Source organism: Coregonus clupeaformis, unplaced genomic scaffold (genome assembly GCF_020615455.1).
Source record: "Coregonus clupeaformis isolate EN_2021a unplaced genomic scaffold, ASM2061545v1 scaf0050, whole genome shotgun sequence".
NCBI classification, from domain to species: Eukaryota; Metazoa; Chordata; class Actinopteri; order Salmoniformes; family Salmonidae; genus Coregonus; species Coregonus clupeaformis.
The window spans coordinates 332,986-353,795 of record NW_025533505.1 but is presented as its reverse complement, the minus strand read 5'-3'; the positions used below and the strand labels follow the sequence as shown (position 1 = coordinate 353,795).

The 20,810-nt window shown below is 40.8% G+C and overlaps 1 protein-coding gene across 2 annotated transcripts in view; it reads left to right on the top strand.

The window, feature by feature from the left end:
- The window catches only part of LOC121555638 (aminopeptidase N), a 152,475-nt gene that overhangs the window by 111,006 nt on the left and 20,659 nt on the right, over positions 1–20,810 (top strand). For both annotated transcript variants that reach the window (XM_041869465.2, XM_041869464.2), the window contains exons 9-14: positions 2,149–2,214; positions 16,359–16,424; positions 16,875–17,050; positions 17,636–17,712; positions 18,064–18,197; positions 18,294–18,349. In XM_041869465.2, the coding sequence (XP_041725399.1) occupies positions 2,149–2,214; positions 16,359–16,424; positions 16,875–17,050; positions 17,636–17,712; positions 18,064–18,197; positions 18,294–18,349 (575 nt within the window). The remainder of the gene's footprint in view (positions 1–2,148; positions 2,215–16,358; positions 16,425–16,874; positions 17,051–17,635; positions 17,713–18,063; positions 18,198–18,293; positions 18,350–20,810) is intronic.

The following is a 20,810-nucleotide window of genomic DNA, read 5'->3' as shown; positions in this document are numbered from 1 at the left end:
GTCTTGGTTTATTTACAATCAGCTGTTCTTATAGAAACGGGTCTGTCTTGGTTTATTTACAATCAGAGCTGTTCTTATAGAAACGGGTCTGTCTTGGTTTATTTCCAATCAGCTGTTCTTATAGAAACGGGTCTGTCTTGGTTTATTTACAATCAGAGCTGTTCTTATAGAAACGGGTCTGTCTTGGTTTATTTACAATCAGCTGTTCTTATAGAAACGCGTCTGTCTTGGTTTATTTACAATCAGAGCTGTTCTTATAGAAACGGGTCTGTCTTGGTTTATTTACAATCAGCTGTTCTTATAGAAACGGGTCTGTCTTGGTTTATTTACAATCAGCTGTTCTTATAGAAACGGGTCTGTCTTGGTTTATTTACAATCAGCTGTTCTTATAGAAACGGGTCTGTCTTGGTTTATTTACAATCAGCTGTTCTTATAGAAACGGGTCTGTCTTGGTTTATTTCCAATCAGCTGTTCTTATAGAAACGGGTCTGTCTTGGTTTATTTACAATCAGAGCTGTTCTTATAGAAACGGGTCTGTCTTGGTGTGGATTTACAATCAGAGCTGTTCTTATAGAAACGGGTCTGTCTTGGTTTATTTACAATCAGCTGTTCTTATAGAAACGGGTCTGTCTTGGTTTATTTACAATCAGCTGTTCTTATAGAAACGGGTCTGTCTTGGTTTATTTCCAATCAGCTGTTCTTATAGAAACGGGTCTGCCTTGGTGTGGATTTACAATCAGCTGTTCTTATAGAAACGGGTCTGTCTTGGTTTATTTACAATCAGCTGTTCTTATAGAAACGGGTCTGTCTTGGTTTATTTACAATCAGAGCTGTTCTTATAGAAACGGGTCTGCCTTGGTGTGGATTTACAATCAGAGCTGTTCTTATAGAAACGGGTCTGTCTTGGTTTATTTACAATCAGAGCTGTTCTTATAGAAACGGGTCTGTCTTGGTTTATTTACAATCAGCTGTTCTTATAGAAACGGGTCTGTCTTGGTGTGGATTTACAATCAGAGCTGTTCTTATAGAAACGGGTCTGTCTTGGTTTATTTACAATCAGAGCTGTTCTTATAGAAACGGGTCTGCCTTGGTGTGGATTTACAATCAGAGCTGTTCTTATAGAAACGGGTCTGTCTTGGTTTATTTACAATCAGAGCTGTTCTTATAGAAACGGGTCTGCCTTGGTTTATTTACAATCAGAGCTGTTCTTATAGAAACGGGTCTGTCTTGGTTTATTTACAATCAGAGCTGTTCTTATAGAAACGGGTCTGCCTTGGTTTATTTACAATCAGAGCTGTTCTTATAGAAACGGGTCTGTCTTGGTTTATTTACAATCAGAGCTGTTCTTATAGAAACGGGTCTGTCTTGGTTTATTTACAATTAGAGCTGTTCTTATAGAAACGGGTCTGTCTTGGTTTATTTACAATCAGCTGTTCTTATAGAAACGGGTCTGTCTTGGTTTATTTACAATCAGAGCTGTTCTTATAGAAACGGGTCTGTCTTGGTTTATTTACAATCAGCTGTTCTTATAGAAACGGGTCTGTCTTGGTTTATTTACAATCAGAGCTGTTCTTATAGAAACGGGTCTGTCTTGGTGTGGATTTACAATCAGAGCTGTTCTTATAGAAACGGGAGAATCTTTGATTGATTAATTTGGGTTCTGATAGTAAATCCCCTGTTTCAGATTCAATAGTTGCTACATCAGTGTTCAGTATTGTGTAGCTTGTTGGGCAGTAAAGGACTGGGACGATGACCATGGAAGGCTTACTCGATGGATGGCAGTTTCTGCTCTCTGTCCTATCAGTCAATTAAGGTCTGTCTTGACTTTGGAAAGAGTAATAGCTACCGGGTCTGAATAAAGTGTTTGTTGAGAACGTTCTAACACAGTTAACAAGATTAGCAAGGTTTTCCTCTGTTCTAGACCACATACACAACAGGGACCGGTAGAGAGGGAGGTCTGAAGTATCTCCTTGTGGAACACAAGCTGGGAGCTCAGTGATGATGCCTTCTCTCTGGTGTAGTAGGAAATAGGTCCCAGAATATTTCCTGATCTAATTAGACAAAACTTTGGGCCCTTGTAATACAAAATTAAAATCCAATGTGAGTATGTTTTTTCTCTTTCTCAAATCCTGTACTCTTGTCCTCCAGGGAGCTGCAGTTCTGAGGATGCTTTCTGAGTTCCTAACAGAGCCTGTCTTCGCCAGAGGACTCAGTGTGAGTACAGTTACAGTATGTTAACACTACAGTAGAGTCACTGTCTGAGTACAGTAACTACAGTACAGTAATCAGAGCCTGTCTTAGTAACTACAGTACAGTAATCAGAGCCTGTCTTAGTAACTACAGTACAGTAATCAGAGCATGTCTTAGTAACTACAGTACAGTAATCAGAGCCTGTCTTAGTAACTACAGTACAGTAATCAGAGCCTGTCTTAGTAACTACAGTACAGTAATCAGAGCCTGTCTTAGTAACTACAGTACAGTAATCAGAGCCTGTCTTAGTAACTACAGTACAGTAATCAGAGCCTGTCTTAGTAACTACAGTACAGTAATCAGAGCCTGTCTTAGTAACTACAGTACAGTAATCAGAGCCTGTCTTAGTAACTACAGTACAGTAATCAGAGCCTGTCTTAGTAACTACAGTACAGTAATCAGAGCCTGTCTTAGTAACTACAGTACAGTAATCAGAGCCTGTCTTAGTGAGTAACTACAGTACAGTAATCAGAGCCTGTCTTAGTAACTACAGTACAGTAATCAGAGCCTGTCTTAGTAACTACAGTACAGTAATCAGAGCCTGTCTTAGTAACTACAGTACAGTAATCAGAGCCTGTCTTAGTATCTACAGTACAGTAATCAGAGCCTGTCTTAGTAACTACAGTACAGTAATCAGAGCCTGTCTTAGTATCTACAGTACAGTAATCAGAGCCTGTCTTAGTAACTACAGTACAGTAATCAGAGCCTGTCTTAGTAACTACAGTACAGTAATCAGAGCCTGTCTTAGTAACTACAGTACAGTAATCAGAGCCTGTCTTAGTGACTACAGTACAGTAATCCGAGCCTGTCTTAGTGACTACAGTACAGTAATCAGAGCCTGTCTTAGTAACTACAGTACAGTAATCAGAGCCTGTCTTAGTAACTACAGTACAGTAATCAGAGCCTGTCTTAGTAACTACAGTACAGTAATCAGAGCCTGTCTTAGTAACTACAGTACAGTAATCAGAGCCTGTCTTAGTGACTACAGTACAGTAATCAGAGCCTGTCTTAGTAACTACAGTACAGTAATCAGAGCCTGTCTTAGTAACTACAGTACAGTAATCAGAGCCTGTCTTAGTAACTACAGTACAGTAATCAGAGCCTGTCTTAGTAACTACAGTACAGTAATCAGAGCCTGTCTTAGTAACTACAGTACAGTAATCAGAGCCTGTCTTAGTAACTACAGTACAGTAATCAGAGCCTGTCTTAGTAACTACAGTACAGTAATCAGAGCCTGTCTTAGTAACTACAGTACAGTAATCAGAGCCTGTCTTAGTAACTACAGTACAGTAATCAGAGCCTGTCTTAGTAACTACAGTACAGTAATCAGAGCCTGTCTTAGTAACTACAGTACAGTAATCAGAGCCTGTCTTAGTAACTACAGTACAGTAATCAGAGCCTGTCTTAGTAACTACAGTACAGTAATCAGAGCCTGTCTTAGTAACTACAGTACAGTAATCAGAGCCTGTCTTAGTAACTACAGTACAGTAATCAGAGCCTGTCTTAGTAACTACAGTACAGTAATCAGAGCCTGTCTTAGTAACTACAGTACAGTAATCAGAGCCTGTCTTAGTAACTACAGTACAGTAATCAGAGCCTGTCTTAGTAACTACAGTACAGTAATCAGAGCCTGTCTTAGTAACTACAGTACAGTAATCAGAGCCTGTCTTAGTAACTACAGTACAGTAATCAGAGCCTGTCTTAGTAACTACAGTACAGTAATCAGAGCCTGTCTTAGTAACTACAGTACAGTAATCAGAGCCTGTCTTAGTAACTACAGTACAGTAATCAGAGCCTGTCTTAGTAACTACAGTACAGTAATCAGAGCCTGTCTTAGTAACTACAGTACAGTAATCAGAGCCTGTCTTAGTAACTACAGTACAGTAATCAGAGCCTGTCTTAGTAACTACAGTACAGTAATCAGAGCCTGTCTTAGTAACTACAGTACAGTAATCAGAGCCTGTCTTAGTAACTACAGTACAGTAATCAGAGCCTGTCTTAGTAACTACAGTACAGTAATCAGAGCCTGTCTTAGTAACTACAGTACAGTAATCAGAGCCTGTCTTAGTAACTACAGTACAGTAATCAGAGCCTGTCTTAGTAACTACAGTACAGTAATCAGAGCCTGTCTTAGTAACTACAGTACAGTAATCAGAGCCTGTCTTAGTAACTACAGTACAGTAATCAGAGCCTGTCTTAGTAACTACAGTACAGTAATCAGAGCCTGTCTTAGTAACTACAGTACAGTAATCAGAGCCTGTCTTAGTAACTACAGTACAGTAATCAGAGCCTGTCTTAGTAACTACAGTACAGTAATCAGAGCCTGTCTTAGTAACTACAGTACAGTAATCAGAGCCTGTCTTAGTAACTACAGTACAGTAATCAGAGCCTGTCTTAGTAACTACAGTACAGTAATCAGAGCCTGTCTTAGTAACTACAGTACAGTAATCAGAGCCTGTCTTAGTAACTACAGTACAGTAATCAGAGCCTGTCTTAGTAACTACAGTACAGTAATCAGAGCCTGTCTTAGTAACTACAGTACAGTAATCAGAGCCTGTCTTAGTAACTACAGTACAGTAATCAGAGCCTGTCTTAGTAACTACAGTACAGTAATCAGAGCCTGTCTTAGTAACTACAGTACAGTAATCAGAGCCTGTCTTAGTAACTACAGTACAGTAATCAGAGCCTGTCTTAGTAACTACAGTACAGTAATCAGAGCCTGTCTTAGTAACTACAGTACAGTAATCAGAGCCTGTCTTAGTAACTACAGTACAGTAATCAGAGCCTGTCTTAGTAACTACAGTACAGTAATCAGAGCCTGTCTTAGTAACTACAGTACAGTAATCAGAGCCTGTCTTAGTAACTACAGTACAGTAATCAGAGCCTGTCTTAGTAACTACAGTACAGTAATCAGAGCCTGTCTTAGTAACTACAGTACAGTAATCAGAGCCTGTCTTAGTAACTACAGTACAGTAATCAGAGCCTGTCTTAGTAACTACAGTACAGTAATCAGAGCCTGTCTTAGTAACTACAGTACAGTAATCAGAGCCTGTCTTAGTAACTACAGTACAGTAATCAGAGCCTGTCTTAGTAACTACAGTACAGTAATCAGAGCCTGTCTTAGTAACTACAGTACAGTAATCAGAGCCTGTCTTAGTAACTACAGTACAGTAATCAGAGCCTGTCTTAGTAACTACAGTACAGTAATCAGAGCCTGTCTTAGTAACTACAGTACAGTAATCAGAGCCTGTCTTAGTAACTACAGTACAGTAATCAGAGCCTGTCTTAGTAACTACAGTACAGTAATCAGAGCCTGTCTTAGTAACTACAGTACAGTAATCAGAGCCTGTCTTAGTAACTACAGTACAGTAATCAGAGCCTGTCTTAGTAACTACAGTACAGTAATCAGAGCCTGTCTTAGTAACTACAGTACAGTAATCAGAGCCTGTCTTAGTAACTACAGTACAGTAATCAGAGCCTGTCTTAGTAACTACAGTACAGTAATCAGAGCCTGTCTTAGTAACTACAGTACAGTAATCAGAGCCTGTCTTAGTAACTACAGTACAGTAATCAGAGCCTGTCTTAGTAACTACAGTACAGTAATCAGAGCCTGTCTTAGTAACTACAGTACAGTAATCAGAGCCTGTCTTAGTAACTACAGTACAGTAATCAGAGCCTGTCTTAGTAACTACAGTACAGTAATCAGAGCCTGTCTTAGTAACTACAGTACAGTAATCAGAGCCTGTCTTAGTAACTACAGTACAGTAATCAGAGCCTGTCTTAGTAACTACAGTACAGTAATCAGAGCCTGTCTTAGTAACTACAGTACAGTAATCAGAGCCTGTCTTAGTAACTACAGTACAGTAATCAGAGCCTGTCTTAGTAACTACAGTACAGTAATCAGAGCCTGTCTTAGTAACTACAGTACAGTAATCAGAGCCTGTCTTAGTAACTACAGTACAGTAATCAGAGCCTGTCTTAGTAACTACAGTACAGTAATCAGAGCCTGTCTTAGTAACTACAGTACAGTAATCAGAGCCTGTCTTAGTAACTACAGTACAGTAATCAGAGCCTGTCTTAGTAACTACAGTACAGTAATCCGAGCCTGTCTTAGTAACTACAGTACAGTAATCAGAGCCTGTCTTAGTAACTACAGTACAGTAATCAGAGCCTGTCTTAGTAACTACAGTACAGTAATCCGAGCCTGTCTTAGTAACTACAGTACAGTAATCCGAGCCTGTCTTAGTAACTACAGTACAGTAATCAGAGCCTGTCTTAGTAACTACAGTACAGTAATCAGAGCCTGTCTTAGTAACTACAGTACAGTAATCAGAGCCTGTCTTAGTAACTACAGTACAGTAATCAGAGCCTGTCTTAGTAACTACAGTACAGTAATCAGAGCCTGTCTTAGTAACTACAGTACAGTAATCCGAGCCTGTCTTAGTAACTACAGTACAGTAATCAGAGCCTGTCTTAGTAACTACAGTACAGTAATCAGAGCCTGTCTTAGTAACTACAGTACAGTAATCAGAGCCTGTCTTAGTAACTACAGTACAGTAATCAGAGCCTGTCTTAGTAACTACAGTACAGTAATCAGAGCCTGTCTTAGTAACTACAGTACAGTAATCAGAGCCTGTCTTAGTAACTACAGTACAGTAATCAGAGCCTGTCTTAGTAACTACAGTACAGTAATCAGAGCCTGTCTTAGTAACTACAGTACAGTAATCAGAGCCTGTCTTAGTAACTACAGTACAGTAATCAGAGCCTGTCTTAGTAACTACAGTACAGTAATCAGAGCCTGTCTTAGTAACTACAGTACAGTAATCAGAGCCTGTCTTAGTAACTACAGTACAGTAATCAGAGCCTGTCTTAGTAACTACAGTACAGTAATCAGAGCCTGTCTTAGTAACTACAGTACAGTAATCAGAGCCTGTCTTAGTAACTACAGTACAGTAATCAGAGCCTGTCTTAGTAACTACAGTACAGTAATCAGAGCCTGTCTTAGTAACTACAGTACAGTAATCAGAGCCTGTCTTAGTAACTACAGTACAGTAATCAGAGCCTGTCTTAGTAACTACAGTACAGTAATCAGAGCCTGTCTTAGTAACTACAGTACAGTAATCAGAGCCTGTCTTAGTAACTACAGTACAGTAATCAGAGCCTGTCTTAGTAACTACAGTACAGTAATCAGAGCCTGTCTTAGTAACTACAGTACAGTAATCAGAGCCTGTCTTAGTAACTACAGTACAGTAATCAGAGCCTGTCTTAGTAACTACAGTACAGTAATCAGAGCCTGTCTTAGTAACTACAGTACAGTAATCAGAGCCTGTCTTAGTAACTACAGTACAGTAATCAGAGCCTGTCTTAGTAACTACAGTACAGTAATCAGAGCCTGTCTTAGTAACTACAGTACAGTAATCAGAGCCTGTCTTAGTAACTACAGTACAGTAATCAGAGCCTGTCTTAGTAACTACAGTACAGTAATCAGAGCCTGTCTTAGTAACTACAGTACAGTAATCAGAGCCTGTCTTAGTAACTACAGTACAGTAATCAGAGCCTGTCTTAGTAACTACAGTACAGTAATCAGAGCCTGTCTTAGTAACTACAGTACAGTAATCAGAGCCTGTCTTAGTAACTACAGTACAGTAATCAGAGCCTGTCTTAGTAACTACAGTACAGTAATCAGAGCCTGTCTTAGTAACTACAGTACAGTAATCAGAGCCTGTCTTAGTAACTACAGTACAGTAATCAGAGCCTGTCTTAGTAACTACAGTACAGTAATCAGAGCCTGTCTTAGTAACTACAGTACAGTAATCAGAGCCTGTCTTAGTAACTACAGTACAGTAATCCGAGCCTGTCTTAGTAACTACAGTACAGTAATCAGAGCCTGTCTTAGTAACTACAGTACAGTAATCAGAGCCTGTCTTAGTAACTACAGTACAGTAATCAGAGCCTGTCTTAGTAACTACAGTACAGTAATCAGAGCCTGTCTTAGTAACTACAGTACAGTAATCAGAGCCTGTCTTAGTAACTACAGTACAGTAATCAGAGCCTGTCTTAGTAACTACAGTACAGTAATCAGAGCCTGTCTTAGTAACTACAGTACAGTAATCAGAGCCTGTCTTAGTAACTACAGTACAGTAATCAGAGCCTGTCTTAGTAACTACAGTACAGTAATCAGAGCCTGTCTTAGTAACTACAGTACAGTAATCAGAGCCTGTCTTAGTAACTACAGTACAGTAATCAGAGCCTGTCTTAGTAACTACAGTACAGTAATCAGAGCCTGTCTTAGTAACTACAGTACAGTAATCAGAGCCTGTCTTAGTAACTACAGTACAGTAATCAGAGCCTGTCTTAGTAACTACAGTACAGTAATCAGAGCCTGTCTTAGTAACTACAGTACAGTAATCAGAGCCTGTCTTAGTAACTACAGTACAGTAATCAGAGCCTGTCTTAGTAACTACAGTACAGTAATCAGAGCCTGTCTTAGTAACTACAGTACAGTAATCAGAGCCTGTCTTAGTAACTACAGTACAGTAATCAGAGCCTGTCTTAGTAACTACAGTACAGTAATCAGAGCCTGTCTTAGTAACTACAGTACAGTAATCAGAGCCTGTCTTAGTAACTACAGTACAGTAATCAGAGCCTGTCTTAGTAACTACAGTACAGTAATCAGAGCCTGTCTTAGTAACTACAGTACAGTAATCAGAGCCTGTCTTAGTAACTACAGTACAGTAATCAGAGCCTGTCTTAGTAACTACAGTACAGTAATCAGAGCCTGTCTTAGTAACTACAGTACAGTAATCAGAGCCTGTCTTAGTAACTACAGTACAGTAATCAGAGCCTGTCTTAGTAACTACAGTACAGTAATCAGAGCCTGTCTTAGTAACTACAGTACAGTAATCAGAGCCTGTCTTAGTAACTACAGTACAGTAATCAGAGCCTGTCTTAGTAACTACAGTACAGTAATCAGAGCCTGTCTTAGTAACTACAGTACAGTAATCAGAGCCTGTCTTAGTAACTACAGTACAGTAATCAGAGCCTGTCTTAGTAACTACAGTACAGTAATCAGAGCCTGTCTTAGTAACTACAGTACAGTAATCAGAGCCTGTCTTAGTAACTACAGTACAGTAATCAGAGCCTGTCTTAGTAACTACAGTACAGTAATCAGAGCCTGTCTTAGTAACTACAGTACAGTAATCCGAGCCTGTCTTAGTAACTACAGTACAGTAATCAGAGCCTGTCTTAGTAACTACAGTACAGTAATCAGAGCCTGTCTTAGTAACTACAGTACAGTAATCAGAGCCTGTCTTAGTAACTACAGTACAGTAATCAGAGCCTGTCTTAGTAACTACAGTACAGTAATCAGAGCCTGTCTTAGTAACTACAGTACAGTAATCAGAGCCTGTCTTAGTAACTACAGTACAGTAATCAGAGCCTGTCTTAGTAACTACAGTACAGTAATCAGAGCCTGTCTTAGTAACTACAGTACAGTAATCAGAGCCTGTCTTAGTAACTACAGTACAGTAATCAGAGCCTGTCTTAGTAACTACAGTACAGTAATCAGAGCCTGTCTTAGTAACTACAGTACAGTAATCAGAGCCTGTCTTAGTAACTACAGTACAGTAATCAGAGCCTGTCTTAGTAACTACAGTACAGTAATCAGAGCCTGTCTTAGTAACTACAGTACAGTAATCAGAGCCTGTCTTAGTAACTACAGTACAGTAATCAGAGCCTGTCTTAGTAACTACAGTACAGTAATCAGAGCCTGTCTTAGTAACTACAGTACAGTAATCAGAGCCTGTCTTAGTAACTACAGTACAGTAATCAGAGCCTGTCTTAGTAACTACAGTACAGTAATCAGAGCCTGTCTTAGTAACTACAGTACAGTAATCAGAGCCTGTCTTAGTAACTACAGTACAGTAATCCGAGCCTGTCTTAGTAACTACAGTACAGTAATCAGAGCCTGTCTTAGTAACTACAGTACAGTAATCAGAGCCTGTCTTAGTAACTACAGTACAGTAATCAGAGCCTGTCTTAGTAACTACAGTACAGTAATCAGAGCCTGTCTTAGTAACTACAGTACAGTAATCAGAGCCTGTCTTAGTAACTACAGTACAGTAATCAGAGCCTGTCTTAGTAACTACAGTACAGTAATCAGAGCCTGTCTTAGTAACTACAGTACAGTAATCAGAGCCTGTCTTAGTAACTACAGTACAGTAATCAGAGCCTGTCTTAGTAACTACAGTACAGTAATCAGAGCCTGTCTTAGTAACTACAGTACAGTAATCAGAGCCTGTCTTAGTAACTACAGTACAGTAATCAGAGCCTGTCTTAGTAACTACAGTACAGTAATCAGAGCCTGTCTTAGTAACTACAGTACAGTAATCAGAGCCTGTCTTAGTAACTACAGTACAGTAATCAGAGCCTGTCTTAGTAACTACAGTACAGTAATCAGAGCCTGTCTTAGTAACTACAGTACAGTAATCAGAGCCTGTCTTAGTAACTACAGTACAGTAATCAGAGCCTGTCTTAGTAACTACAGTACAGTAATCAGAGCCTGTCTTAGTAACTACAGTACAGTAATCAGAGCCTGTCTTAGTAACTACAGTACAGTAATCAGAGCCTGTCTTAGTAACTACAGTACAGTAATCAGAGCCTGTCTTAGTAACTACAGTACAGTAATCAGAGCCTGTCTTAGTAACTACAGTACAGTAATCAGAGCCTGTCTTAGTAACTACAGTACAGTAATCAGAGCCTGTCTTAGTAACTACAGTACAGTAATCAGAGCCTGTCTTAGTAACTACAGTACAGTAATCAGAGCCTGTCTTAGTAACTACAGTACAGTAATCAGAGCCTGTCTTAGTAACTACAGTACAGTAATCAGAGCCTGTCTTAGTAACTACAGTACAGTAATCAGAGCCTGTCTTAGTAACTACAGTACAGTAATCAGAGCCTGTCTTAGTAACTACAGTACAGTAATCAGAGCCTGTCTTAGTAACTACAGTACAGTAATCAGAGCCTGTCTTAGTAACTACAGTACAGTAATCAGAGCCTGTCTTAGTAACTACAGTACAGTAATCAGAGCCTGTCTTAGTAACTACAGTACAGTAATCCGAGCCTGTCTTAGTAACTACAGTACAGTAATCAGAGCCTGTCTTAGTAACTACAGTACAGTAATCAGAGCCTGTCTTAGTAACTACAGTACAGTAATCAGAGCCTGTCTTAGTAACTACAGTACAGTAATCAGAGCCTGTCTTAGTAACTACAGTACAGTAATCAGAGCCTGTCTTAGTAACTACAGTACAGTAATCAGAGCCTGTCTTAGTAACTACAGTACAGTAATCAGAGCCTGTCTTAGTAACTACAGTACAGTAATCAGAGCCTGTCTTAGTAACTACAGTACAGTAATCAGAGCCTGTCTTAGTAACTACAGTACAGTAATCAGAGCCTGTCTTAGTAACTACAGTACAGTAATCAGAGCCTGTCTTAGTAACTACAGTACAGTAATCAGAGCCTGTCTTAGTAACTACAGTACAGTAATCAGAGCCTGTCTTAGTAACTACAGTACAGTAATCAGAGCCTGTCTTAGTAACTACAGTACAGTAATCAGAGCCTGTCTTAGTAACTACAGTACAGTAATCAGAGCCTGTCTTAGTAACTACAGTACAGTAATCAGAGCCTGTCTTAGTAACTACAGTACAGTAATCAGAGCCTGTCTTAGTAACTACAGTACAGTAATCAGAGCCTGTCTTAGTAACTACAGTACAGTAATCAGAGCCTGTCTTAGTAACTACAGTACAGTAATCAGAGCCTGTCTTAGTAACTACAGTACAGTAATCAGAGCCTGTCTTAGTAACTACAGTACAGTAATCAGAGCCTGTCTTAGTAACTACAGTACAGTAATCAGAGCCTGTCTTAGTAACTACAGTACAGTAATCAGAGCCTGTCTTAGTAACTACAGTACAGTAATCAGAGCCTGTCTTAGTAACTACAGTACAGTAATCAGAGCCTGTCTTAGTAACTACAGTACAGTAATCAGAGCCTGTCTTAGTAACTACAGTACAGTAATCAGAGCCTGTCTTAGTAACTACAGTACAGTAATCAGAGCCTGTCTTAGTAACTACAGTACAGTAATCAGAGCCTGTCTTAGTAACTACAGTACAGTAATCAGAGCCTGTCTTAGTAACTACAGTACAGTAATCAGAGCCTGTCTTAGTAACTACAGTACAGTAATCAGAGCCTGTCTTAGTAACTACAGTACAGTAATCAGAGCCTGTCTTAGTAACTACAGTACAGTAATCAGAGCCTGTCTTAGTAACTACAGTACAGTAATCAGAGCCTGTCTTAGTAACTACAGTACAGTAATCAGAGCCTGTCTTAGTAACTACAGTACAGTAATCAGAGCCTGTCTTAGTAACTACAGTACAGTAATCAGAGCCTGTCTTAGTAACTACAGTACAGTAATCAGAGCCTGTCTTAGTAACTACAGTACAGTAATCAGAGCCTGTCTTAGTAACTACAGTACAGTAATCAGAGCCTGTCTTAGTAACTACAGTACAGTAATCCGAGCCTGTCTTAGTAACTACAGTACAGTAATCAGAGCCTGTCTTAGTAACTACAGTACAGTAATCCGAGCCTGTCTTAGTAACTACAGTACAGTAATCAGAGCCTGTCTTAGTAACTACAGTACAGTAATCAGAGCCTGTCTTAGTAACTACAGTACAGTAATCAGAGCCTGTCTTAGTAACTACAGTACAGTAATCAGAGCCTGTCTTAGTAACTACAGTACAGTAATCAGAGCCTGTCTTAGTAACTACAGTACAGTAATCAGAGCCTGTCTTAGTAACTACAGTACAGTAATCAGAGCCTGTCTTAGTAACTACAGTACAGTAATCAGAGCCTGTCTTAGTAACTACAGTACAGTAATCAGAGCCTGTCTTAGTAACTACAGTACAGTAATCAGAGCCTGTCTTAGTAACTACAGTACAGTAATCAGAGCCTGTCTTAGTAACTACAGTACAGTAATCAGAGCCTGTCTTAGTAACTACAGTACAGTAATCAGAGCCTGTCTTAGTAACTACAGTACAGTAATCAGAGCCTGTCTTAGTAACTACAGTACAGTAATCAGAGCCTGTCTTAGTAACTACAGTACAGTAATCAGAGCCTGTCTTAGTAACTACAGTACAGTAATCAGAGCCTGTCTTAGTAACTACAGTACAGTAATCAGAGCCTGTCTTAGTAACTACAGTACAGTAATCAGAGCCTGTCTTAGTAACTACAGTACAGTAATCAGAGCCTGTCTTAGTAACTACAGTACAGTAATCAGAGCCTGTCTTAGTAACTACAGTACAGTAATCAGAGCCTGTCTTAGTAACTACAGTACAGTAATCAGAGCCTGTCTTAGTAACTACAGTACAGTAATCAGAGCCTGTCTTAGTAACTACAGTACAGTAATCAGAGCCTGTCTTAGTAACTACAGTACAGTAATCAGAGCCTGTCTTAGTAACTACAGTACAGTAATCAGAGCCTGTCTTAGTAACTACAGTACAGTAATCAGAGCCTGTCTTAGTAACTACAGTACAGTAATCAGAGCCTGTCTTAGTAACTACAGTACAGTAATCAGAGCCTGTCTTAGTAACTACAGTACAGTAATCAGAGCCTGTCTTAGTAACTACAGTACAGTAATCAGAGCCTGTCTTAGTAACTACAGTACAGTAATCAGAGCCTGTCTTAGTAACTACAGTACAGTAATCAGAGCCTGTCTTAGTAACTACAGTACAGTAATCCGAGCCTGTCTTAGTAACTACAGTACAGTAATCAGAGCCTGTCTTAGTAACTACAGTACAGTAATCAGAGCCTGTCTTAGTAACTACAGTACAGTAATCCGAGCCTGTCTTAGTAACTACAGTACAGTAATCAGAGCCTGTCTTAGTAACTACAGTACAGTAATCCGAGCCTGTCTTAGTAACTACAGTACAGTAATCCGAGCCTGTCTTAGTAACTACAGTACAGTAATCCGAGCCTGTCTTAGTAACTACAGTACAGTAATCAGAGCCTGTCTTAGTAACTACAGTACAGTAATCAGAGCCTGTCTTAGTAACTACAGTACAGTAATCAGAGCCTGTCTTAGTAACTACAGTACAGTAATCAGAGCCTGTCTTAGTAACTACAGTACAGTAATCAGAGCCTGTCTTAGTAACTACAGTACAGTAATCAGAGCCTGTCTTAGTAACTACAGTACAGTCATCAGAGCCTGTCTTAGTAACTACAGTACAGTCATCAGAGCCTGTCTTAGTAACTACAGTACAGTCATCAGAGCCTGTCTTAGTAACTACAGTACAGTAATCAGAGCCTGTCTTAGTAACTACAGTACAGTAATCAGAGCCTGTCTTAGTAACTACAGTACAGTAATCAGAGCCTGTCTTAGTAACTACAGTACAGTAATCAGAGCCTGTCTTAGTAACTACAGTACAGTAATCAGAGCCTGTCTTAGTAACTACAGTACAGTAATCAGAGCCTGTCTTAGTAACTACAGTACAGTAATCAGAGCCTGTCTTAGTAACTACAGTACAGTAATCCGAGCCTGTCTTAGTGAGTACAGTACAGTAATCCGAGCCTGTCTTAGTGAGTAACTACAGTACAGTAATCAGAGCCTGTCTTAGTAACTACAGTACAGTAATCAGAGCCTGTCTTAGTAACTACAGTACAGTAATCAGAGCCTGTCTTAGTAACTACAGTACAGTAATCAGAGCCTGTCTTAGTAACTACAGTACAGTAATCAGAGCCTGTCTTAGTAACTACAGTACAGTAATCAGAGCCTGTCTTAGTAACTACAGTACAGTAATCAGAGCCTGTCTTAGTAACTACAGTACAGTAATCAGAGCCTGTCTTAGTAACTACAGTACAGTAATCAGAGCCTGTCTTAGTAACTACAGTACAGTAATCAGAGCCTGTCTTAGTAACTACAGTACAGTAATCAGAGCCTGTCTTAGTAACTACAGTACAGTAATCAGAGCCTGTCTTAGTAACTACAGTACAGTAATCAGAGCCTGTCTTAGTAACTACAGTACAGTAATCAGAGCCTGTCTTAGTAACTACAGTACAGTAATCAGAGCCTGTCTTAGTAACTACAGTACAGTAATCAGAGCCTGTCTTAGTAACTACAGTACAGTAATCAGAGCCTGTCTTAGTAACTACAGTACAGTAATCAGAGCCTGTCTTAGTAACTACAGTACAGTAATCAGAGCCTGTCTTAGTAACTACAGTACATTAATCAGAGCCTGTCTTAGTAACTACAGTACAGTAATCAGAGCCTGTCTTAGTAACTACAGTACAGTAATCAGAGCCTGTCTTAGTAACTACAGTACAGTAATCAGAGCCTGTCTTAGTAACTACAGTACAGTAATCAGAGCCTGTCTTAGTAACTACAGTACAGTAATCAGAGCCTGTCTTAGTGAGTAACTACTGTACAGTAATCAGAGCCTGTCTTAGTGAGTAACTACAGTACAGTAATCAGAGCCTGTCTTAGTAACTACAGTACAGTAATCAGAGCCTGTCTTAGTAACTACAGTACAGTAATCAGAGCCTGTCTTAGTAACTACAGTACAGTAATCAGAGCATGTCTTAGTAACTACAGTACAGTAATCAGAGCCTGTCTTAGTAACTACAGTACAGTAATCAGAGCCTGTCTTAGTAACTACAGTACAGTAATCAGAGCCTGTCTTAGTAACTACAGTACAGTAATCAGAGCCTGTCTTAGTAACTACAGTACAGTAATCAGAGCCTGTCTTAGTAACTACAGTACAGTAATCAGAGCCTGTCTTAGTAACTACAGTACAGTAATCAGAGCATGTCTTAGTAACTACAGTACAGTAATCAGAGCCTGTCTTAGTAACTACAGTACAGTAATCAGAGCCTGTCTTAGTAACTACAGTACAGTAATCAGAGCCTGTCTTAGTAACTACAGTACAGTAATCAGAGCATGTCTTAGTAACTACAGTACAGTAATCAGAGCCTGTCTTAGTAACTACAGTACAGTAATCAGAGCCTGTCTTAGTAACTCTCTCTCTCTCTCTCTCTCTCTCTCACTCTCTCTCTCTCTGTAGTCGTACCTGAATGAGTTTGCCTTCAACAACACAGTGTATTCAGATCTCTGGGATCATCTTCAGAAAGTAAGTCCCATTTTCTACCATGGATAGAGTATGATAAATATACCTCTATACTATTTCTCTATTATTAAATTTTCGATCTACAATTTACTTACTGCTAAAATGAATATTCAATATCATTGGGTAACGTGTGTGCAATTTATGTGTGTGTGGAAAACCCCCTGTGGTTAAAATGTGTCTTGAAGGACCGTAGAGATGGGTCCACCTCTTACAGGGTGCCTGTGGTTAAAATGTGTCTTGAAGGACCGTAGAGATGGGTCCACCTCTTACAGGGTGCCTGTGGTTAAAATGCGTCTTGAAGGACCGTAGAGATGGGTCCACCTCTTACAGGGTGCCTGTGGTTAAAATGCGTCTTGAAGGACCGTAGAGATGGGTCCACCTCTTACAGGGTGCCTGTGGACTCTCTATCATTGTGTGTGTTAAGGTGTTGTTATGTGTGTAATCCTCTGACAGGCTGTCATCACCACTCCAGGGATGAGTCTACCTCACACAGTGCATGACATCATGAACCGCTGGATCCTTCAGATGGGCTTCCCAGTGGTTACCATAGATACGGCCACGGGACACATTACCCAGAAGCACTTCCTCCTGGACCCTGACTCTGTAGTGGACAGACCCTCTCCATACAAGTTACTATTCTTAATATAATATAATATAATATGCCATTTAGCAGACGCTTTTATCCAAAGCGACTTACAGTCATGCGTGCATACATATTATTTTTTTTTGTGTATGGGTGGTCCCGGGGATCGAACCCACTACCTTGGCGTTACAAGCGCCGTGCTCTACCAGCTGAGCTACAGAGGACCACATTTTCTTGATCTCAGTTCTGTGATGCTGTTTTACCGTAGACCAGGGTGGCAGGTAGCCTGGTTAGTACAGCCTGGGGTTAAGGAAGGGTTAGTACAGCCTGGGGTTAAGGAAGGGTTAGGACAGCCTGGGGTTAAGGAAGGGTTAGTACAGCCTGGGGTTAAGGAAGGGTTAGTACAGCCTGGGGTTAAGGAAGGGTTAGTACAGCCTGGGGTTAAGGAAGGGTTAGTACAGCCTGGGGTGAGGGAAGGGTTAGTACAGCCTGGGGTTAAGGAAGGGTTAGTACAGCCTTGGGTTACGGAAGGGTTAATATAGCCTGGGTGTCCAACAATAAGGTCATGATGATAAACCCCAAAATAATGTTGAATTCAGTCACCTGACCATCCTGTTCTATGCTTGTTTAGTTACACCTGGTTGGTCCCCATCAAATGGATGAAGGGAGGAGTGGAGAGAGAGCAACACTGGCTTCTTCAGAAAACAGGTACTTCTAATGCTATTGTTTGTGTCAAATGAAGACCTGCATGGGTGTCAGTGGAAGATGGACCTGGACTGTTGAATAGGTCCAGGTCCATATCATGTTATTGTACATCAGTACAGTGTGGTCTGTGTTCAATCCTAACCTGAGACCAGGGTTGCAAAATTCTGGTAACTTTCTTAAAAATCCCCTGTTTTCCAGAAATCCTGGTTGGAAGATTCATGGAATTTCTAGGGAATAACCAGGAAATCCAGGAATCCTCTAACCAGGATTTTCTGGAAAACCAGGTGAATTTAGTGAAAGCTGGCGGAATGTTGCAAGCCTAGCTGAGGCCAGTGTGTTTTGGTTCTCCCCCAGACAGACACCTCCCCATGAGAACAGCAGGATCTGACTGGCTTCTGGCCAACCTCAACGTGTCTGGCTACTACAGGGTTAACTACGACATGGACAACTGGGAACGCCTCCTCAACCAGCTCACCACAGACCACACAGTCAGCAGATGTTATTATTCCATTGTTATTGTGGATATTACCTATCACAATACGATTCCATATGACGCAACATAACATCACAACTTCTGTGTGCAGGTCATACCTTTAATCAACAGAGCTCAGATAGTGGACGATGCCTTCAATCTGGCCAGGTAAAGCTCTTTCTAAGTTGAGCTAATGTCCCACACGTTCTGTATTTCCTGGTGAACTTTGTGGAAGCTGGAAGCTGATGTAGTTGAGCTGTGTGACATGATGTAGTTGAGCTGTGTGTCATGATGTAGTTGAGCTGTGTGGCATGATGTAGTTGAGCTGTGTGGCATGATGTAGTTGAGCTGTGTGGCATGATGTAGTTGAGCTGGCATGATGTAGTTGAGCTGGCATTATGTAGTTGAGCTGGCATGATGTAGTTGAGCTGTGTGGCATGATGTAGTTGAGCTGTGTGGCATGATGTAGTTGAGCTGTGTGGCATGATGTAGTTGAGCTGTGTGGCATGATGTAGTTGAGCTGGCATTATGTAGTTGAGCTGGCATTATGTAGTTGAGCTGGCATGATATAGTTGAGCTGTGTGGCATGATGTAGTTGAGCTGTGTGGCATGATGTAGTTGAGCTGTGTGGCATGATGTAGTTGAGCTGGCATGATGTAGTTGAGCTGGCATTATGTAGTTGAGCTGGCATGATGTAGTTGAGCTGTGTGGCATGATGTAGTTGAGCTGTGTGGCATGATGTAGTTGAGCTGGCATGATGTAGTTGAGCTGTGTGGCATGATGTAGTTGAGCTGTGTGTCATGATGTAGTTGAGCTGTGTGGCATGATGTAGTTGAGCTGGCATGATGTAGTTGAGCTGTGTGGCATGATGTAGTTGAGCTGGCATGATGTAGTTGAGCTGGCTTGATGTAGTTGAGCTGTGTGGCATGATGTAGTTGAGCTGGCATGATGTAGTTGAGCTGTGTGGCATGATGTAGTTGAGCTGGCATGATGTAGTTGAGCTGTGTGACATGATGTAGTTGAGCTGTGTGGCATGATGTAGTTGAGCTGGCATGATGTAGTTGAGCTGTGTGTCATGATGTAGTTGAGCTGGCATGATGTAGTTGAGCTGTGTGACATGATGTAGTTGAGCTGTGTGGCATGATGTAGTTGATCTGGCATGATGTAGTTGAGCTGGCATGATGTAGTTGAGCTGGCATGATGTAGTTGAGCTGTGTGGCATGATGTAGTTGATCTGGCATGATGTAGTTGAGCTGGCATGATGTAGTTGAGCTGTGTGGCATGATGTAGTTGAGCTGTGTGGCATGATGTACAGTGGGGAAAAAAAGTATTTAGTCAGCCACCAATTGTGCAAGTTCTCCCACTTAAAAAGATGAGAGAGGCCTGTAATTTTCATCATAGGTACACGTCAACTATGACAGACAAATTGAGAAAAAAAAATCCAGAAAATCACATTGTAGGATTTTTAATGAATTTATTTGCAAATTATGGTGGAAAATAAGTATTTGGTCACCTACAAACAAGCAAGATTTCGGGCTCTCACAGACCTGTAACTTCTTCTTTAAGAGGCTCCTCTGTCCTCCACTCGTTACCTGTATTAATGGCACCTGTTTGAACTTGTTATCAGTATAAAAGACACCTGTCCACAACCTCAAACAGTCACACTCCAAACTCCACTATGGTCAAGACCAAAGAGCTGTCAAAGGACACCAGAAACAAAATTGTAGACCTGCACTAGGCTGGGAAGACTGAATCTGCAATAGGTAAGCAGCTTGGTTTGAAGAAATCAACTGTGGGAGCAATTATTAGGAAATGGAAGACATACAAGACCACTGATAATCTCCCTCGATCTGGGGCTCCACGCAAGATCTCACCCCGTGGGGTCAAAATGATCACAAGAACGGTGAGCAAAAATCCCAGAACCACACGGGGGGACCTAGTGAATGACCTGCAGAGAGCTGGGACCAAAGTAACAAAGCCTACCATCAGTAACACACTACTCCGCCAGGGACTCAAATCCTGCATTGCCAGACGTGTCCCCCTGCTTAAGCCAGTACATGTCCAGGCCCGTCTGAAGTTTGCTAGAGTGCATTTCGATGATCCAGAAGAGGATTGGGAGAATGTCATATGGTCAGATGAAACCAAAATATAACTTTTTGGTAAAAACTCAACTCATCGTGTTTGGAGGACAAAGAATGCTGAGATGCATCCAAAGAACACCATACCTACTGTGAAGCATGGGGGTGGAAACTTCATGCTTTGGGGCTGTTTTTCTGCAAAGGGACCACGACGACTGATCCGTGTAAAGGAAAGAATGAATGGGGCCATGTATCGTGAGATTTTGAGTGAAAACCTCCTTCCATCAGCAAGGGCATTGAAGATGAAACGTGGCTGGGTCTTTTAGCATGACAATGATCCCAAACACACCTCCCGGGCAACGAAGGAGTGGCTTCGTAAGAAGCATTTCAAGGTCCTGGACTGGCCTAGCCAGTCTCCAGATCTCAACCCCATAGAAAATCTTTGGATGGAGTTGAAAGTCCGTGTTGCCCAGCGACAGCCCCAAAACATCACTGCTCTAGAGGAGATCTGCATGGAGGAATGGGCCAAAATACCAGCAACAGTGTGTGAA